The sequence below is a fragment of the Podarcis muralis genome, chromosome 3 (assembly GCF_964188315.1).
Source record: "Podarcis muralis chromosome 3, rPodMur119.hap1.1, whole genome shotgun sequence".
In the NCBI taxonomy this organism is placed as follows: Eukaryota; Metazoa; Chordata; class Lepidosauria; order Squamata; family Lacertidae; genus Podarcis; species Podarcis muralis.
In genome coordinates this window covers 23,607,006-23,624,748 of record NC_135657.1, presented here as the reverse complement: position 1 = coordinate 23,624,748, position 17,743 = coordinate 23,607,006, and the positions used below count along the sequence as shown (strand labels likewise).

Sequence of the window (17,743 nt, the reverse complement as noted above, 5' to 3'; positions counted from 1 at the left end):
CAGGTGGTGGTGGGGTTCACTTCTTCAAATTAATGAAACAATAGTGGTTCGTTTCTTTCTATGGCTTGTATCCAGTCTAGCAATAAGTAACAACCCCGTCAACACAAGGATTTCTGCTTATGCAACAGGACTTCTCACTGCGCGCCATTTAAAACCATTTTGGGGGTTCACATAACCCCCCGGAGCAGATTTGGGGGAGGGGGCAGGGCAGGTGGAGGATAGTTCCCGCTGTGCAAGAAGAAATCCTTGCGCTGATTGAACACTTACTTAGCGGTCCTTTGGATACAAGCCAATGTATTTTTGACCCAGTGACCTCAGCATATTCCAAGGGCAGGTTTTGAATGTCTACTTCATATAAGATATCCCCTAAGATCTCAGATTGTTGTTAATAGCGATGCTCTATTCAAGTTGAGATTCTGCGTTTCCAAAGATTGAGATTCTATAGACAGTTCATCCCACTTTCTTGTTCAGGAGCCACCCTTAAAAGAAAATTTTAAGTCTGATGTTTAGAGCAGCTTCAACTCAGCACTGTGTCGGATCACATTTGCGTGGCACTCTACCCATGAGATAGTCCGCCGGGAGAGGCGATTTTCATCCGTTCCTTCTGCAGAGCCCTGCTGTCCTACTGAAAAGATGCTTCGGAAGGACAGAGGACCGCAAGCACTGGGAGCTCTAAGGGTAATTGGCAAAATCTAAAATGCTAAATAGTTCTGAAATGTCCATTAGCAGTGAAGCTGTTTAAAGCTGCCCCTGTGTGGTGGTCCTAACACAAAGCCAAATGTGTTAGAATTGAGCTTCCTTCTGTCGTGCATTTTTGCTGACTTTACATTCTATACTGTGGCATTGCTTAATGGCGTTAAGTGGACTGGTTATTTTTCATGCCGATTTTGCTGCCTTCCACTTTGGGCACTTTGTATAGAAGGGTTGGGGTATAAACATGACTAATGATTTATTTGCATTCATCTCAAAACCCTGCACAAACAGAGCTTTAGAACGCCGCATGACTTTCCTTCTGATTATTTCTTTCTTGGCAGATGACAGCATTTCTGCAGCAAGTACATCCGATGTCCAAGACCGCCTTTCGGCTCTTGAACTGAGAGTGCAGCAACAAGAGGATGAAATCACAGTGCTGAAAGCAGCTTTGGCTGATGTTTTGCGGCGCCTTGCCATCTCCGAAGATCATGTCGCATCTGTGAGAAAATCGGCACCGAGTAAAGGTAAGGCAGGCCTCGAGTGCACATGGTTTGGCATTCATTTGGGGGATGTTTATTGATTTAAAAAGAACTTGAGAGTGGTGTACAAAAGCACGAAGGGAAAAGAAAAGCTAATTCACAGAACACATTTTAATAACAATCATTAAAATATAAAGCAAGGCAAAGGCAAAAAACACACACAAATGAGCAAACAAATTAAAAAGCAGACTAAAGCAGCCATCAGTTCTTGTAGAAGATTAGTGAAGCTGATTGAGCTTGACCATAGGAATGTAAAAGGCTGCCTTATGCAGAGTCAGACCATTGGTCTGTTAGCTCAGTATTGTCTACACTACCTGGCAGCAGCTCTTCAGGGAAACTGAGTGCATTTTTATTAATGTTCTTAACTGTTAATCATAGAATTGTAGAGTTGTAAGGGACCCTGAGGGTCATCTAGTCCAACCCCCTATGGTAAATATGTTGGCAATTTCCGAAGATAAATTAAATATCAGTAAAAAAAAAAGTTAGTAATTCCCAGGTGATTATGCCAAACTCTGACTCCCATCTGCCACCATTTTGTTACTGGTGTGCTTCAGTAATTTCTATCTTTCTCAGGTGGGTCCTTGGGGCAGAAAGTTTGAGAAACCCTGATATAAGCCACATCTTGTATTATTGTGCATCATTCATCAGTAGGAGGGCAGCTGATATTTCATCTGTAACTTGTGGGACATACATACCACAGTTTATTATATGTACTGTAATTTATGCATTGGCTGATACACCATCCACACAGCCTAGTGAACTGATCAGCAGATCCACTGGAAACTGTTTGGCACCTGAGAGCTCCAGGTGAATTTTATTATGTTAAAAGCTTGTAACTTTTATATTAAAAAACCACCCAGGTCTTGTTGGCTCTCTGTAGGCCACCTCCTGGCCAGACACTCTTCTTTGAAACCTATGGAAGGGTGTCCTGATACCTTGTCCTCCTGTGGGCTTAATAATGTTTTTAAGGTAAGGGCAAGAAGAATAGAGAAACCTCGAATCCTGTTTCCTGGTTTCCCACAGGCACCTGAGGGACCATTGTGAGAACAGGATTCGATACTAGATGGGCCATTGGCCTGATCCAGCAGGCGCTTTTATGATTCCAGGAACCCCTCCCTGAAAACTTTTCACTGCCCTCACGAAAGTGGGAGGGAAGGAAACAGCCCTCCATTCACAGTTTCATGAATGTGTGGGTTTTGCCACAGCATTATTTAAAGTATCTCTTTTGATCAAGGAGTTAAGCTATTATGTGTGGGGGAGGGGGGAATGGTTATTTAAAAGTACTTTGCATCTAATTTAAAGCAGGCCAAACAGAATGAATATGAGTTGGCTGAAGGCTGTAATCCCACCCAGAAAATGCTTTTGATGAAGTAAGATGATATTATAAGAGGATCCATGACAAGTACGTGAAGCAAGATGGCATTTATAAAAGCAACTTTGTTGTTTTAAGAGCCATTAGCAGCATTCTAGTGCCTTTTGTTATTGGCAGCAGTTGCACAGAAATTCTTATTCCAAAGTAGAAAAGCATAATAAATGTTTGGGCCATTAATTACAGGAGCAGCAGGCTGTTTCAAGGTCTTAAGAATTAGATGGGTAGCATGAAGTAATCTTGTGTGGAAAGCCAATTCAAGACTGTGGGCCACAATTAAAATATATAATATATGCAAGGCTGAATGCTACTTGGGTGTTGGTTTTTAAATGTAATTGTCTTTACATGAATGCCTTGCTTGCAAAGCCACTCACGTGTTGTTTATGTTATATTCATTCTGATTATGGTCCTTGTGGTGGCAGCTTCTTGTAGCAACACAAGAGCTCAGTTCAGACGTCACACCGAGCCATGGTTTACATGAACCATAGTTTAGAACCCAAACCATGATTTGTATTTCCAAACTATTAAGACAAACCAGAGTTTTGAACTGTTTGCCTGTTTTGGTTTTCTGTCTGCTCAGCTCTTCTGCCTGCAGAAACAGCTGTACCATAGAGACATAATTATGGCTGTGTCTACAGTTTGTCAGTTCAGATGTCAGTCATGGCAACCATACTTAAGATTCCTTTGCCATGGTTTGGCATGATGCCCAAAGGAGCAAAAAAAAGAGAAGACCAGTTTTATCTCAGACTGCTTTAAAAACCAGCCATGCTATTTGGCTGATTGGAAGAAATATAATTCCTGTGGCCAGCAATGCTCATGGCAAGCCTTCAGGGGGGAAAAGAGTTCAAGAGAGAACTGACAATTCTGTTTCTATTAGATCCTTAAAAAGCAGATGGGTTTTTTTTCCTGAAAGTCTCAGTAAAAGAAGAATTTTATCTTCTGCAGCATCAATGCAGCAAAAATTATTTCTGGAAGCAAGCACATTTTAATTTATCCAAATGTCATTGTGAATTTTGGGTCATCTTATGTAGAAACAATATTTATTTGAAGAAAACTAGAGAAAACTGAATGGATTCAAAATTGATAATACCCTCTCCCCTCCCCCCACTCCACCCCGGAAAACACTTATAAACAGAAAAGGTCAATTCAGTTATTGGTGTAGATTTTACTACTGTAACTAAACAAAATAGGGTGCAAATACTGTGACCAGGAAAGATACTTGAAGATTCTGAAGCAGCTGTTATTACTTGCACATTATCGATGGAAACCACTTCAGCCATTGTGCATTTAAACTGACAATATATATTAAAAAGTTGGAAGCAGAAATCGTGCAACAGAACATTAATTTGGAGGGGAGGGGAGCTTCCAGAAAACTGTCTGGCAAATCACAGGAGTTGGTCTAGGTCCAGCAATATTTCAAAGTGATTCATGCATGATTAGCCAGTTACCCAAGTCCAGTTTGGGGAATCTTGGTGGCCTGGCCACGGTTCAAGCTACCATCGTGGCTGAGTGTATTGTCTAGAGTCTAGACCAGTCATTTACCTCATTGACTGAACATTGCAAGGGCAACAGAGGGCCCTTTAAACTCTTTGGATTGGCTGTACAGCCCAAGATAATCTGCAGGTACTCTATGAGTTTACCTACAATACCCACTTCTCTCTTGTCAATCAACCAGTTGGAAGGTACATCAATTACGGTCAATTTCACATGTACAAACGTCACATTTCTGAATGTCAGAAACTTGGTTCAAATTGCCTTTCCTCAGTCTGGTGTGCTCAATATGTTGCAAGACTCTAACTGCTCTCTCTTTCACTAACCCAAATTATCCCCCTCACCCCAATTCTACGTCTCTGGTATTTCTGCTTTGTTGCTTTGTTGTTGTCTCAAACGCAATCCGTGCAAAACTGAGCTTCCCTTAGTTTCTCCCAAGCCTTCTTCTCCTGTGCACATTCTTTATCAATTCCTTGGCATCCACCCTGTGGAACAAGCACGCAGCCTTGACTTTAGCTTTGATTGCTTTCTCTCTCTTGCTTTCATTACCCATATCCAGTCTGTTGCCAAAACGTGTAGCTTCTTCCTTTTACAGCACTGCAAAAATATGGCCCTTTTTCTCAGTCACCTCAGCAAAAACTCTGGCATCCTAGCACCTAGACTACAGTAATCTTTTCCTTTCCTTGTTATTCTCTTTCATTGTTTCATCCTGGTCCCTCCCCTTCTATCCAGCGCTGTCCTGCAAAAACCAGTTTGCAGAGACCTCTCTTTTTTCTTTGATCATACGACACACTGTCTTAAATGCCTTCACTGGATTTCTGTCATCTGGATCCAGCACAATCCCCCATGTCCTTGCCTTCAGAGTTCTCCATGGTCTTGACCCAAGTCTCTCAGCCCTTGCATCCCAATATATCCCTGCACCTGAGCTGCTCTCCTCCACTTCTACCATCCTCCAGTGGCTGAAGATCTCTTTCTTCCACCAAAAGGCTTCATACTTTTCTTTCTTGCTGCCTGTACGCTTGGAACTGTCTCCCAGAACACCTGTCTTGCTTTCTTCACATTTTCCACGAAGACCTAATGTGTAACTGAGCTTGCAAATAAGCCTAAGTAAGTGTAATTGAAATACATTGCTATCAATGTGCAGATGACATGCATCTCTGTTACTCCTTTTCATCTATGTCAGGGAAGCGAAGTGTCTTGGAAGAGGGCAAGGAGCTGAATGAGTGCTAATAAATTGAAGCTTATTCCAGACAAAACAGGTGCTCCTGGTTAGAAGAGAGGCAGATTCTGGATTTGTTTTGGGATGACTTTTAATGGATAAAACTAATTAGCACAAGGATTTCTGCCTGTGCAATGGGACTTCCGCTCTTTGTCCGATCCCACCCCCCCACCCCCTGTTCTGGGGAGGAGAGGAAGTCCTGTTGCACAGACAGAACTCCTTTTGCTTAAACCCTTTATTTTGGATGGGGTGTTAATCCCCTTGAAAAATCAAGTTTATAATCTGGAAATGATCCTGGATTTGGGGTGCCTTTTAGTCTTCTAAATTTGCACTTAGATTAAAACCACAAGGTGATCTCTTAATAGTTATTTAAGAGCTAGTGTGTTGTAGCAGTTAGAGTGTTGGAACAGGAGCTGGGAGATCATGGCTCGAATCCCCATTCCTTCTTGAAATTTACTGGGGGCCTTAGACCAGTCACTACCTCTCAGCCTAACTTTTGTTGTGAGGATAAAATAAGGAGAACTGCGTACGCCCCCTTGAGCTTCTTGGAGAAGAGGCAGGATATAAACGAAATAAACAATTTTGAACTCCGACCTTCCACGGGTGTACTTTTTTGTAGTATTTTTTCATGAAGAAATTATTTACACATGATAGGTCCCTATATATCCCTACCAGCAGAGGTTCATGCAGGCGTGTATTATGCAGTGGGACAAACAGAGAGGCAGATCAGCAGCATCTCTTGTTCCTGCTAGGATGTTTTGCCTTCTGGAAAGTCTCGGGATGTCAGTATTTCATGACTTTTCCCTTCACACTACAAAATGTTGGCACTTGCATAGTATGCCAGAAAGCGACAACCTGAAAGCAGCGGAGGAGGAGAAGGAGGAGGAAGGTATACTCTGGCGCTTGTGGCTGCCAACGAGATAGATTGCACCACAGCTGGTGTCTGGGAAATGCATTAGGACCTCATAGGGTGTCAAAATATATGTAACATAAGACTGCAGGCCCGGACTGCAAAGACATGTCCACAGCACACACAATGGCACTGGTTAGAGACTGCTTGGATTAAGCCTGCATTTGAAGGGCAAGATGAAGGCTACTGCGCCCCCTCTGAAAAAGCTGCTTCCAGGCTGAAAGCCTAGCGTAATGCATCTGACCCCAGAGGAAGATAAATGGACCAGCCTCTCTTGCTGAACGTGGAGGCAAAGAGCTGAGAGTTGGCTTAGATGGAATCTCTAATGGCGAAAAATTCCTTGCACTCTGTGTGCGGAGAATAGGAGAGTATAAGAATGTGATATGTTATCTGTCTCCCACATAAGCACCGTTTCTGGAGATGCAAATGTGTGTCACAGCTGGATGGAATTGTCTTACAGGAGAAGTACAGCCAGGGTTCAGTTTACATTTGAATGAATGTACAACTTTTGTAGCGACTTCGAAACTAGATGGCTTTTTTAAAGAGAATTTCCTGTAATATCAGCCAGAAACAGAATCTTTACATGTTGATTTGGGGAATATGTTGACAAATAACCAAACCCTTTTTTGAGTAATGATCTATGGTGCAGATTTACCCCCCTGCAAATTGCGGTTTTAAAATGAAAATATCTCTCCCCTTCCTGTTGTTCAGTTTCCTTTCTTTATGTGCTTTAACATTGCCTTATCAGTACAAAGGCTTTACCAGAAGAAGAAGAGTTTGGATTTGATATCCCGCCTTTCACTCCCCTTCAGGAGTCTCAAAGCGGCTAACATTCTCCTTTCCCTTCCTGCCCCACAACAAACACTCTGTGAGGTGAGTGGGGCTGAGAGACTTCAAAGATGCGTGACTGGCCCAAGGTCACCCAGCAGATCATAGAATCATAGAATCATAGAGTTGGAAGAGACCACAAGGGCCATCGAGTCCAACCCCCTGCCAAGCAGGAAACACCATCAGAGCACTCCTGACATATGGCTGTCAAGCCTCTGCTTAAAGACCTCCAAAGAAGGAGACTCCACCACACTCCTTGGCAGCAAATTCCACTGTCGAACAGCTCTTACTGTCAGGAAGTTCTTCCTAATGTTTAGGTGGAATCTTCTTTCTTGTAGTTTGGATCCATTGCTCCGTGTCCGCTTCTCTGGAGCAGCAGAAAACAACTTTTCTCCCTCCTCTATGTGACATCCTTTTATATATTTGAACATGGCTATCATATCACCCCTTAATCTCCTCTTCTCCAGGCTAAACATGCCCAGCTCCCTTAGCCGTTCCTCATAAGGCATCGTTTCCAGGCCTTTGACCATTTTGGTTGCCCTCCTCTGGACACGTTCCAGTTTGTCAGTGTCCTTCTTGAACTGTGGTGCCCAGAACTGGACACAGTACTCCAGGTGAGGTCTGACCAGAGCAGAATACAGTGGCACTATTACTTCCCTTGATCTAGATGCTATACTCCTATTGATGCAGCCCAGAATTGCATTGGCTTTTTTAGCTGCCGCGTCACACTGTTGGCTCATGTCATGTGGAGATGCATGTGGAGGAGCGGGGAATCGAACCCGGTTCACCAGATTACGAGACTACCGCTCTTAACCACTACACCACACTGGCTAATGCTAACCAGAGTTTTCATTCTTAACCAGGGTGCGTACCCCAGTTTCAGATGAAGATAGAACTTCCTCAAAGTTTACAAGGGAAGAAACTGAGGAGTCTTGAACCTACCTCCTCACCCTTGTGGGGAACCCCTGGTTGTCTTCTGCATTGAGTTTAATTATTTTCTAAACAGTCACTCAGAATTAGCATTTTGCTAACATTTAAATTGATGAGAGAGAAAGGATTTTGCACAGATTTTTGGAAACTCCCCAGTATTTTCTAAAGAATTCCGTAAAGAATGCACAGGGAGGTTTTATGCAAGCATTTCTTGAGCAGACCTGTGTTGGATTTGAGAAGCTGGTTAAAGCCACTCATTGCAAATGGATCTTGCAATGGAGAATTACTGGTGGTATATTTTATTCTTAACTGCTCCTAGATGCTAGAGGTCGGTGGCCATTTAGTGGCTTCAGAGATGCTCCCAGAAGCAATGGGATGGATAGTGCCAGAGTGCTTCTCTTTGGATTTCTTTTGTAATGACATGGAGAGATAAGTGGATACCAGATGCTTTGGACACTGCCCAGGAAGTATGAAAAGCGGAAGCGCTTCTCATTCACACTTACTCACAGCTGCCGTTTCTATTTTAATGTAGAAGAGCCTACATTTGTTTCCCTTTTGAAGAAATTATTTGTGAACGTAATAAAAAAATTCCCTTGATTATATTTTTCAGCGAGTATCAATTATGAGTAAAATGGTGGACTTCTGATTAAATGTGAAAGATGCTTCAATTTTTGTTTTTAAAAATTATTCATAGGATGAGTTTTGCATTAACACACATATAGAGGCCATCAAGTTCAGATAGGGAGTTGGGGTGGGGAGATGATATGAAACAGAACAGTTAATCAACAGTTTATGTGCCTACAAAATTGAGTGTTGTGAAGTATGTCACAAAGAAAATAACAGACCTGACAGACCCTGTCCCTACAAAACTCTCACTCTCTCAGCTGACAGGATCACACCAACTATCTCAACCGTATGTCATGCACAGTGCCCCCTGATGTCTGAGTGCACAGTGCAGGTATCTGTGCAGAGTCTTCTGGAATCTAGAAGGGTTCCAGATTTTGTGGACACCGTCATGCATACAGCTGTATATGTGAAAGCTTCCTCATTGCAGACATGCTAAATGTGTAGGCACCAGGAGGTGAGGCAAGCTAGCATTTGCTAGTAAAAGCTAGTCAGTATGGCTGATCTGTTCATGCTCTGACGGAACATGTGCTTCTTATGAACAGTGCTAATATTTTTAGTTAATCTGTGGGGTTGGTTGGACCATCAGCCGCTCATGGCAGACAGCATATCGGAAATTATGAATCATAGGCTGGAGCAGTACAGTCATACTTACTTTATGATAAAGCTAAAGAATCTGATATCCCACCCCGTGCGTTGAGTTTGTGCATTTGTAAACATTAATTAAGGAAAGCAAACAAGTACATGTGACACCCCCGAATATACTTTTGGTGTAGCAGTTTTTCATTAAGGAATGCAATGCTACTATTATGCATGTGCATTGGCGCTAAAGAATTATTAAAGTATAGTAATAGCCATATTTATAACATATGTTACGTATCAGGGCAGTTGGGGATTTGGATGGCAGATTTGTAGCAAACTGGAAGCTTTAGGGTATGAAAAGTGAGGTTTGGTTTTTAATAAAGTCATTTAGTGCGTAGCCACGAGGTACTGACAGCTTTATTTCCCTTTTCTTGCCTCACCCTTATTATGTATGACCACCCGGTTCCCTTAATCTCTGTCAGTTCTATCCCGACTCTTCTTGATCTTTTTTCCAGTCCTGTGGCACTGAGCTGTCTTAAAGCTTCCAAGGGTTCTCATAGTAGCTTTCTAACGTACCCTGTAGTCCTCCTGTCTGTAATTTTTCTGTGTATCTAAAAATGCATATTCACCGTTGTTCTCTAATGGCAACCAGTTCTGCCCATAACAGCTTGTAGCCTGCAAGTTCTTCTCTGGGTGCAAACATTCTCAAGTTGTTCTAGAGTGAAGATTGTAAGATTCAGGTCAGTTCAGACTGTGACAAACAAACAAACAAACATATTTTTTATCTCTTTGCAAAAAGGGTTGTGGAAAAAGAACGTTTTGTTACTTTATTATTTTTATTGTTCATTCCTTACGGTTGTATTCATTTCACGATAAATTCCATTTGTCTTCAGTGTTCCTTTTTGTTGCTTTTCTTTGTACTTAATTTCAGGGGGAGTATAAGAGGCAACTAATGATGTCTGTTATTTTTGGTGCTTTTCATTTATTGACACGGAACGTTTCAGATCGCCTTACCTTCCAAAGCATCAAACGTGCCCAATTTCAGACCGGCAGAGTGGGGAGAAGATCCCTCTTTTCTTACAGATAATTAAAAATGCGGAAGAAGATTGGAAAAAAATTAAGGACTATTTAAAGAAATATTGTAAAATTAATGAATGTTAAAATGATGTTGGATTAGAAAATAAGTGGTTATCAGCGGCAATGGATAAGTCAAAGAGAATAAGTAAGATTAAAATTAAGTCAAAATAAGGGAAGGATTTGCTGAATAATTGATTAGAAATTGGAATACAGAAAGGGGAGGTATGAGGAAGTCGGGGAGGTAAATTATAAGAAAATAAGATTTGAAGTTGTACTTGTTTTTTGTTCGTTGTGTCTATTGTATTGTTTTGTTTTGTTTTTGTTGTTATAAAAATTATGGAAACTTTAATAAAAAATATTTAAAAAAACAACAACAGATAATTAAAAATGCCATTTCAGGCACAGTCTGAACTCTTTTCTAAACTGAGAGGGGAAATGGGGCAGGTAGGGAAAAGCACATTGTGGAATAGATTTTAAGAGCTTAAAGGAACTATAAGGTAATTGAGAAGCTGGAATTTTTGTGAGGACAAAGGCAAAGCCCAGAGGAACCCACAAATGTTCTGTTTCCCAAAGAGCAATGTTCATGCATTCTTGCAACAAAATTGGCCTTAATCTTTCTCTAGCCATTTCTGTTCTCTGATTATGTGCCTGTAGGAGCAACATAAAAGGTTTAAAGAGGGCTTTGTCTAAATCTATGTTATCTTTCATTCACACACACATACTTGACAGGTTTTTAATGAAAGGGGTCTCTCAAGCTTGGCAGATATTATTCTATGAAAATTATCAGAATGGAGATGGAATCCATTATCTGTGGAAGACATTTTCACTACTTTGATCTCCAGCAGTTTGGCTCTAATCCTCATTGCCCAAACACAGGATCTCATTTTACATTCAGCTTGCATCTGGCTCCTGTCCTGAGCCAAAAGATAACACCGAGAGCTAGTCTAGCTGTAATGGTTCGTTCTGGTTTGGCAATTTGCATGCAGCATAAAATCAGATGGTTGTATGTATAGTAAGTGCAAAAATGTTACTGCGTTAGGGCTGTTTGAGATAACTAAGTTCTATATTGACTTTCATAAACACCCCCTGCAGTGGTTACACAAGCTGGATTGCTCAGTTGTTTAGAGCATGGTGAAGGTTGCAGGTTTGATCCTCGTAAGGAGCAGCTGCAATATTCCTGCATTACAGGGACTAGAGGGTCCTCAGCGTCCTTTCCAACACTTATGATTCTATGATACATGCACATGGTCATTTGTAGTGACTAATGCAAATGGAAAGCGTCACCAAGGCATTGTAATATTGATGTCATGTAACATATCATTCCAGAGGGCTGATTTGTCTGTATAAATGCTGCTGACACTCAACAGAGTTTAGCCAGGTGTAGAGCACCTTCTTACCTGAAAATCCCCTTTAGAATAATGACTTGGATCTCAGCATCCTTGGATCATGCTTCTCATCTTGGAACGGGGCTTCCCCACCTTCCATCCAGAGTCTGTTGGATCAAGCCCAATGGCTCATCTATTCCAGCATCCTGTTCTCATAGTGGTCATCCAGATGCCTACAAGTAGAACTTGAGTGGAAGATCACTGTCCTTTCTGTAGTTTCCAGCAACTCCGACCATGAAGATGGAGCATAGTCATTGTGGCTAGAAGCCATTGTGATAGCCTTAATCCCCCATGAATTTGTCCAGCCTTCTTGATGGTCCTGTTGTGCGCCTTCCTGGAAACCTTTGGATGAAGGCCCATCTAGAAATATAAACAAATATTTGCAAACAAATCACACAACGCTACCTTTTATGCATCCAGTAAGTAAAATCTATCACCCAGGACAATTTGTTCTGTTGAATGTCATTTCAACACAAATTTAGCCCTTTTCAGGTAATTCAGTGTGCCCAAGTGAGGAAAAATTTATGTGGGAGGCAGGGAGCGCATGTACCAGCCCTTCCCCCTCCCAAAATTATAATGCCTACTGGTCTCTCCCACTCCATTCCCATCTCTCACGTATTTAACATAAAGGTCAGATGGGGGCTTGTAAGCATGTTTAGCTGAGCAACCTTAGAAGCCTCTCCCCAATCAGGAAGCCTTTATTCTTCAGTTTATATGGATGCTAGTGATTTTAGGATAAATGAAAGGGGGAAACATTGACATCTCCCCCACCCCAATTCTTTCCTTTCATCAAATCAAATTTTATTCCTCTTGAACATCTGATAAATGCCTGTTTCGGTTCTGAATTTATATATTTCCTGTGAAATTTGAAAGCATGTTTTTTCTTTCTTTCTGTCTGACAGGAAATTTAGAGCTGTGGTAGTTGTGTCCCTCCCATTCACAACTCCATAGAACTGGCAGCCTCTGAGGTATTGATCTATTATGGTAATGCAGAATGGAAGGGAGTTCACCTACAGTTCAAGGGCGAATGAAGCGTCTCAGATATAGTTTCTGCCTTTCTGATCCCTGGGAAGGATCTCAGAAATAGTTTCGTTAATAGTACTCGATGGCACCCAGCCAAAATTTCCTCAGGTTGCTGCGTGCAAAAGGAAGTTGCTTTCGCTCTGAAGTGGCCAGGGCAATTCCTGTTCTCATTGAGCAATGTCTGAGCCCAAGTGACTGAGTACACATCAGAGCTGTTAAATTATTTTCATAATGTTCCATGTGCAGTGGTAACATTTAGACATTTAAAGAATATCATTCTCCGTACCTGGCATTCTCATCATGGTGTCTGTGGGCATCACAATGCCCACAGACACCCCCTTGGCACCCGCCAAGGCCCCTGGTCCTTCCAAGTTTTTAAATGGTTTTCTGAATTTCCAGTTCAGGGAGGGGGAGTTGCCTCCTTTTTTGTGTGTCTTTGTGTAGCTGCTCTGCCTGTTGGGGAGCTCTCTTTCAAACTTTCTTCTGTGAAATTTATGGTGCCCACAGCAGTTTGTTAGATTGCCAAATGTGCCACCAGACTCAGAAAGTTTGGGGACCCCCTACTAAATATAAATATATTAGATATCGTCACCATCTCCTTATAGAACAGACAGGGCAGTACGAGCTATTAGTGTACATTCTTACGTATTCATTGTCATCAGACCATATTAAGTAAATAAATGTAATGGCGAGCTGTCATGATCAGGTGTGCAGTGGGAAAATATTGCTATGGACAGTAGCTCATCTTATTAAACTGAAGCAGTATGTTAATGATGGTGGTCATGAAATAAGAGCCATCTGGTGGCCAAAACCCATGGAGGGTTTTGAAGAATAAGTTGCAAGGCCAAGTTATCAGAAAAGAGAGGAAAAATGACAAAGGCCTGGAATCTTTTCTGTAGATGACAATGTACTCTGTCTTCCATGGAGTCACAGTGCTGGGCAAGATGCATTTTAGTCTGACTTAGTGTGTGTGTATATAAATATATTTGTTTTCCTAGACTTCACTTTAATTGTAATCTTGCTCTCTGATCCTAGAGTATGGAGGGATCCTTTAAAAATAATAACCCAAAACAATCAAATGACATCTGGCAACCTGATGGTATTTGGTTTATTTTTATTCCTAATGATAGTCTTTGAAGTTAAAAGAAAGAAACTTTAAAGTTAAATTTTCCATTTCAGTATTTTATACAACAACAAATGCACTCCAAGTTCTGGTCTACAAGTTACTTGTTTCGTTAACTATGCATATAGAGTTTTGATTATTATTTTGATTATTTGTTTCTACAGTATTCACAATCTTTGCAGAGTATGACAATGTTGAAAGCTTGGGTGGGCGGAAAAGTAATATTTATTTTGTGTGAAGGAAAAATGCTTCCTGTATAAAACGGGGGTGTGGGGAGCAAGTTATAACTGTTTTTCCAAATGGTGGTTTATTGATTTTTAAGGATATCAAAGGGCTGTTTTGCTTGGATTCCACTCAAGTACCGTTGTTGACTGACAAGCCGGCCACACATATACCAGATGTGCAGCCTTTTTATCTTCACTGTTGTTCTATCAAAGCCAATCTCAAATGTGATAAATCACAATTTGAATGTCAGTGGGGGATGTTTTTGAAGGCTGTTACGAATTACCTTCTCATTGTGTTTCTCGTAGGTCAGCCGGGCCTCCGTGAAGCTATCTCCCTGTCCTGCATCACTAATGGAAGTGCAGGAAGCAGAAAAACTAGCCACAGCCCTTCCATACCAATAGCCCGAAAAGAAACACTTTCGTCTGCTGCTAAAAGGTATACCTCGCCCTTGAAACAGTAAATACATAAACTTGAGAAATGTGGAACACAAGTCAGAGTGTACTCAGTTCACAGAGCAGGGTTCAAATCCCTACCCATCCAGGAACCTCACTTGTGAATAATTCGCAATAATTTATATGCCGCATGATTGCAATAAAAACCTCAAAGCCGTTTACAAAAAGAACAAAACTATAAAATTAACCATTGAAAAACGCAGTTTATAACACTCCAAAAATAAATAAAATCACTGATAAAATTAAAACACATTTCTACATTCTACAGGCACCACACACACAAAAAAAGAGTGTGGCTGATGTCAGTAGTCAGCATGGGTATTATTATTGTTATTGTTACTACTACTATTACAAGTATTACTACTGTTATTAGAAATTTTAAAAAATGGCTGGCTATATCACAGAATAGAAGCCTATTCTGCCTTCATTCTCCCTTTGTTTTGCCTCTAGTTTTACCTGCTTCCTGATTTAGGGTCAGTTATTTCCATTTTTGTCTATCGAAAGCCCAAGACAAAAAAAAGAGATAGGGAGGATAATAGAAGCTGAAGTTAACTACTTTTCTTAACCGTTTGCCTGATGGCCAGAAGCTAACAAAAACATGTTTGTGTGGTATTCTGATATATTTATAGGTCCTGGGTATTCTGAGCGTATTTATTTATTTTAAAGCTTTCTATTTGTTGCATTTGAAAATCTCAGGGCTTTTCCTAGTAAAGACACAAAGCTGAAGCAGTTTCTCTGCAGGTCTGTGCCATATATCTGCCATGTGCCCATTTGCATGATGATGGTTGTGTTGATGTCTGCATTGTTTGTGGTTTAAATACAGCCTATCCCTTAATCCCTTCTGCCTTTGACCTACAGGAATGGCCTGTGTTGTTGTATGTGCAAATAAGTCCAAATTGCTGTTCTTTGAAATTTCATTGCTCTATCCATGGTGGAATAAGATAGTTTCGCAGTATAGCAGAGATGAGGAACCTGTGGCCTTCCAGAATGGCCAGTGATCGAGGAAGGTGGGATTTGTAGTCCAATGACATCACAAGGACCAGTTTTCCCATCTCTGCGCCAGGAGTTAATGATCTTAGCTCATGCATGCTGAATTTAAAATTCCCCATCAAGTATGATATATGCCATATTAGTAGAAATGCTGCTTAAATCATCAATATTTGTAACATGTTTTAATAGCAAGCAGAACATCAGTGGTTCCTTTTGAAGTCTAGCTGTCACTTCCAAACGAGTCTTGATTCAGGATGTAACTACCCTGGAAGAGACAAAAAAGAAAGAAAGACAATATTTGATTCACTGTAGGATAACTGGCATGATGACTGTCACAATATCAGCAAGCAAGGGCTGCCAATACATCTGTCATAATAATAAACTTCAAAGTTGTTTTCTCTAGTGGTAAGACATTTCGTACGGTTTGTTTTTCCATACAATATTGCTTTGTCAGAGATCCTGGAAAAAGTTGAAAGTTAATTGCAGCAGTGGTTTACCCCCCCCCCCCTCTTCTTAACTTTATTTTTCAAAAATGTAAACTATAGTTGCATCCAACAGTATCGCTTTTGCTGATGGAAGTTATTTTGGTCCAATGGAGTCTTCCATCAGCAGAATGGGGAGGGACATTTTTTTTACCAATCCCTCCTCAGCTTGCAGCTTTCCATAGACTTCCAAAATCTGCTGCAGGTGGTTCAGGTATCCTGTGGGAACAGCTAAGGAAATAGCATGGGGGCTGCAGGGCCAGAAATCTCCTCCTCAATGTTCTGCTGATGGATGATCCCTGTTGGATCAAAGAGCCTTCCATCAGCAGAAAGGAAACCCTTGGATTCAACCCTTCAAAAAATTCTTAAGGAAAAGAAATATGCATGATAAATTTGGGGGTGCATTTGAGACCAAAGCTCTAGTTTATTCTTCAGAACACTAAATGTGCATCTACAGAAGGTGAGGACATATAATTTTGATGATTTAGAAATATATTAGACATAAAAACTACTCTGTTGCAACTGCTTGCTTTTTGCAAAATAATAATAATAATATGTGAACACCAATACAGCACATAACAACCTATACTTGTGAGTTTCAGATGATTTATGTAATCTAAAATAGAACCACTTTTTATGTTTGGTAGATAAATAAAAGATCTTAAAGCAAGCTGTTTATGAAGAAAATGAATTGCATATTTGGTTTCTGTAGCCGTTAACCTGACATATTATTTCTTTTGCACAAATGTTTTAATTGTGTTGGGTTTTCTTCCCCTTTCGCTTTTCTCCATTTTGCGTTCATTTTAAAAATACAATCTTTACCTCTTTCTTATACTTTGTTTTTCAGTGGTACAGAAAAAAGGAAGGAAAAACTTCACGGACAAACAGAGAAAAAAGAGGACTCTCATTCTAATGATCAAAACCCACAAACTCAAGCATCACCTTCACCTTCTCCCCAGCCCTCTGCACAGACTCTCCCAACACACAGGCAGACCCCAGAAGTCAAGAGCTCTGCTCCAGGCAAAAGGTTTCCTAAGTACCCAAGTACACAGCTAGGAAGTGGTTGCAACGATACTAACATTGCGCTTTGCTCCCAATTAAAAGCATGCCTATGTCTTTTATAAAACCATTTTCCAAAAGATTAACATAACCGGTTGGTTTGCACATGGTGCTAAACCATGCTTTTAGTGGCACAGCATATGTGTGAGCTGGAAGAAGGTTTAGGAGAATCTCAGACACACATGTTGTCTCTCTGACAATGACGCTCCGCAGCCCCCAGCTCCAGTCCCTGGGAATTGGACTACTTCAGAGTTTAGGTTCACTTTTCACGAATCCTGGCTTGTTGGAACCAGGGGTCCTGGTTTATGACAAGCTCTGGTCAGTTTCAAAACAGCTTAGCTGCACACCATGGCTTTATGAAGGTGGCTTTTGATGAAGCACAATCCCTGGTTCATGTCTAACGGCTAGGGAGGTTTTGTGGAAAATGACACTTGAACCTGAGCCAAGAGGGGGGCAGAAATGAGTCCATGGAGCAGGCCCATTCCAGGCTGTGAGCATTAACTCAAAGCCATGGTTTAAAGTGACATGTGAACCAGCCAAATGAGGATAGATATTCCCTTTCCTCTTTTCAAAGGAATGGTATTCCACTGTTTGCCAGAGAGTAGCTGCCCCCCACAAGTCCACTTCTGAGCCCCAATCCCAGGGCTTTATACTACAGTAAAGCATCTGGCATGAAAGGGGAAATTCGTGTGAGAGTGATGGGGCTGACCCAAACAGCCCTGTTGAGCGTGGACTCCCTACT

General features: G+C 41.2%; 1 protein-coding gene across 10 annotated transcripts in view; it reads left to right on the top strand.

Moving 5' to 3' along the window:
- The window catches only part of EML4 (EMAP like 4), a 158,653-nt gene that overhangs the window by 87,029 nt on the left and 53,881 nt on the right, over nt 1-17,743 (top strand). For 4 of the 10 annotated variants that reach the window (XM_028724780.2, XM_028724776.2, XM_077925545.1 and 1 more), the window contains exons 2-4: nt 1,035-1,217; nt 14,324-14,453; nt 16,790-16,978. In XM_028724780.2, the coding sequence (XP_028580613.2) occupies nt 1,035-1,217; nt 14,324-14,453; nt 16,790-16,978 (502 nt within the window). The remainder of the gene's footprint in view (nt 1-1,034; nt 1,218-14,323; nt 14,454-16,789; nt 16,979-17,743) is intronic. The other 6 variants (XM_077925547.1, XM_077925546.1, XM_077925543.1 and 3 more) reach the window with 2 other exon arrangements.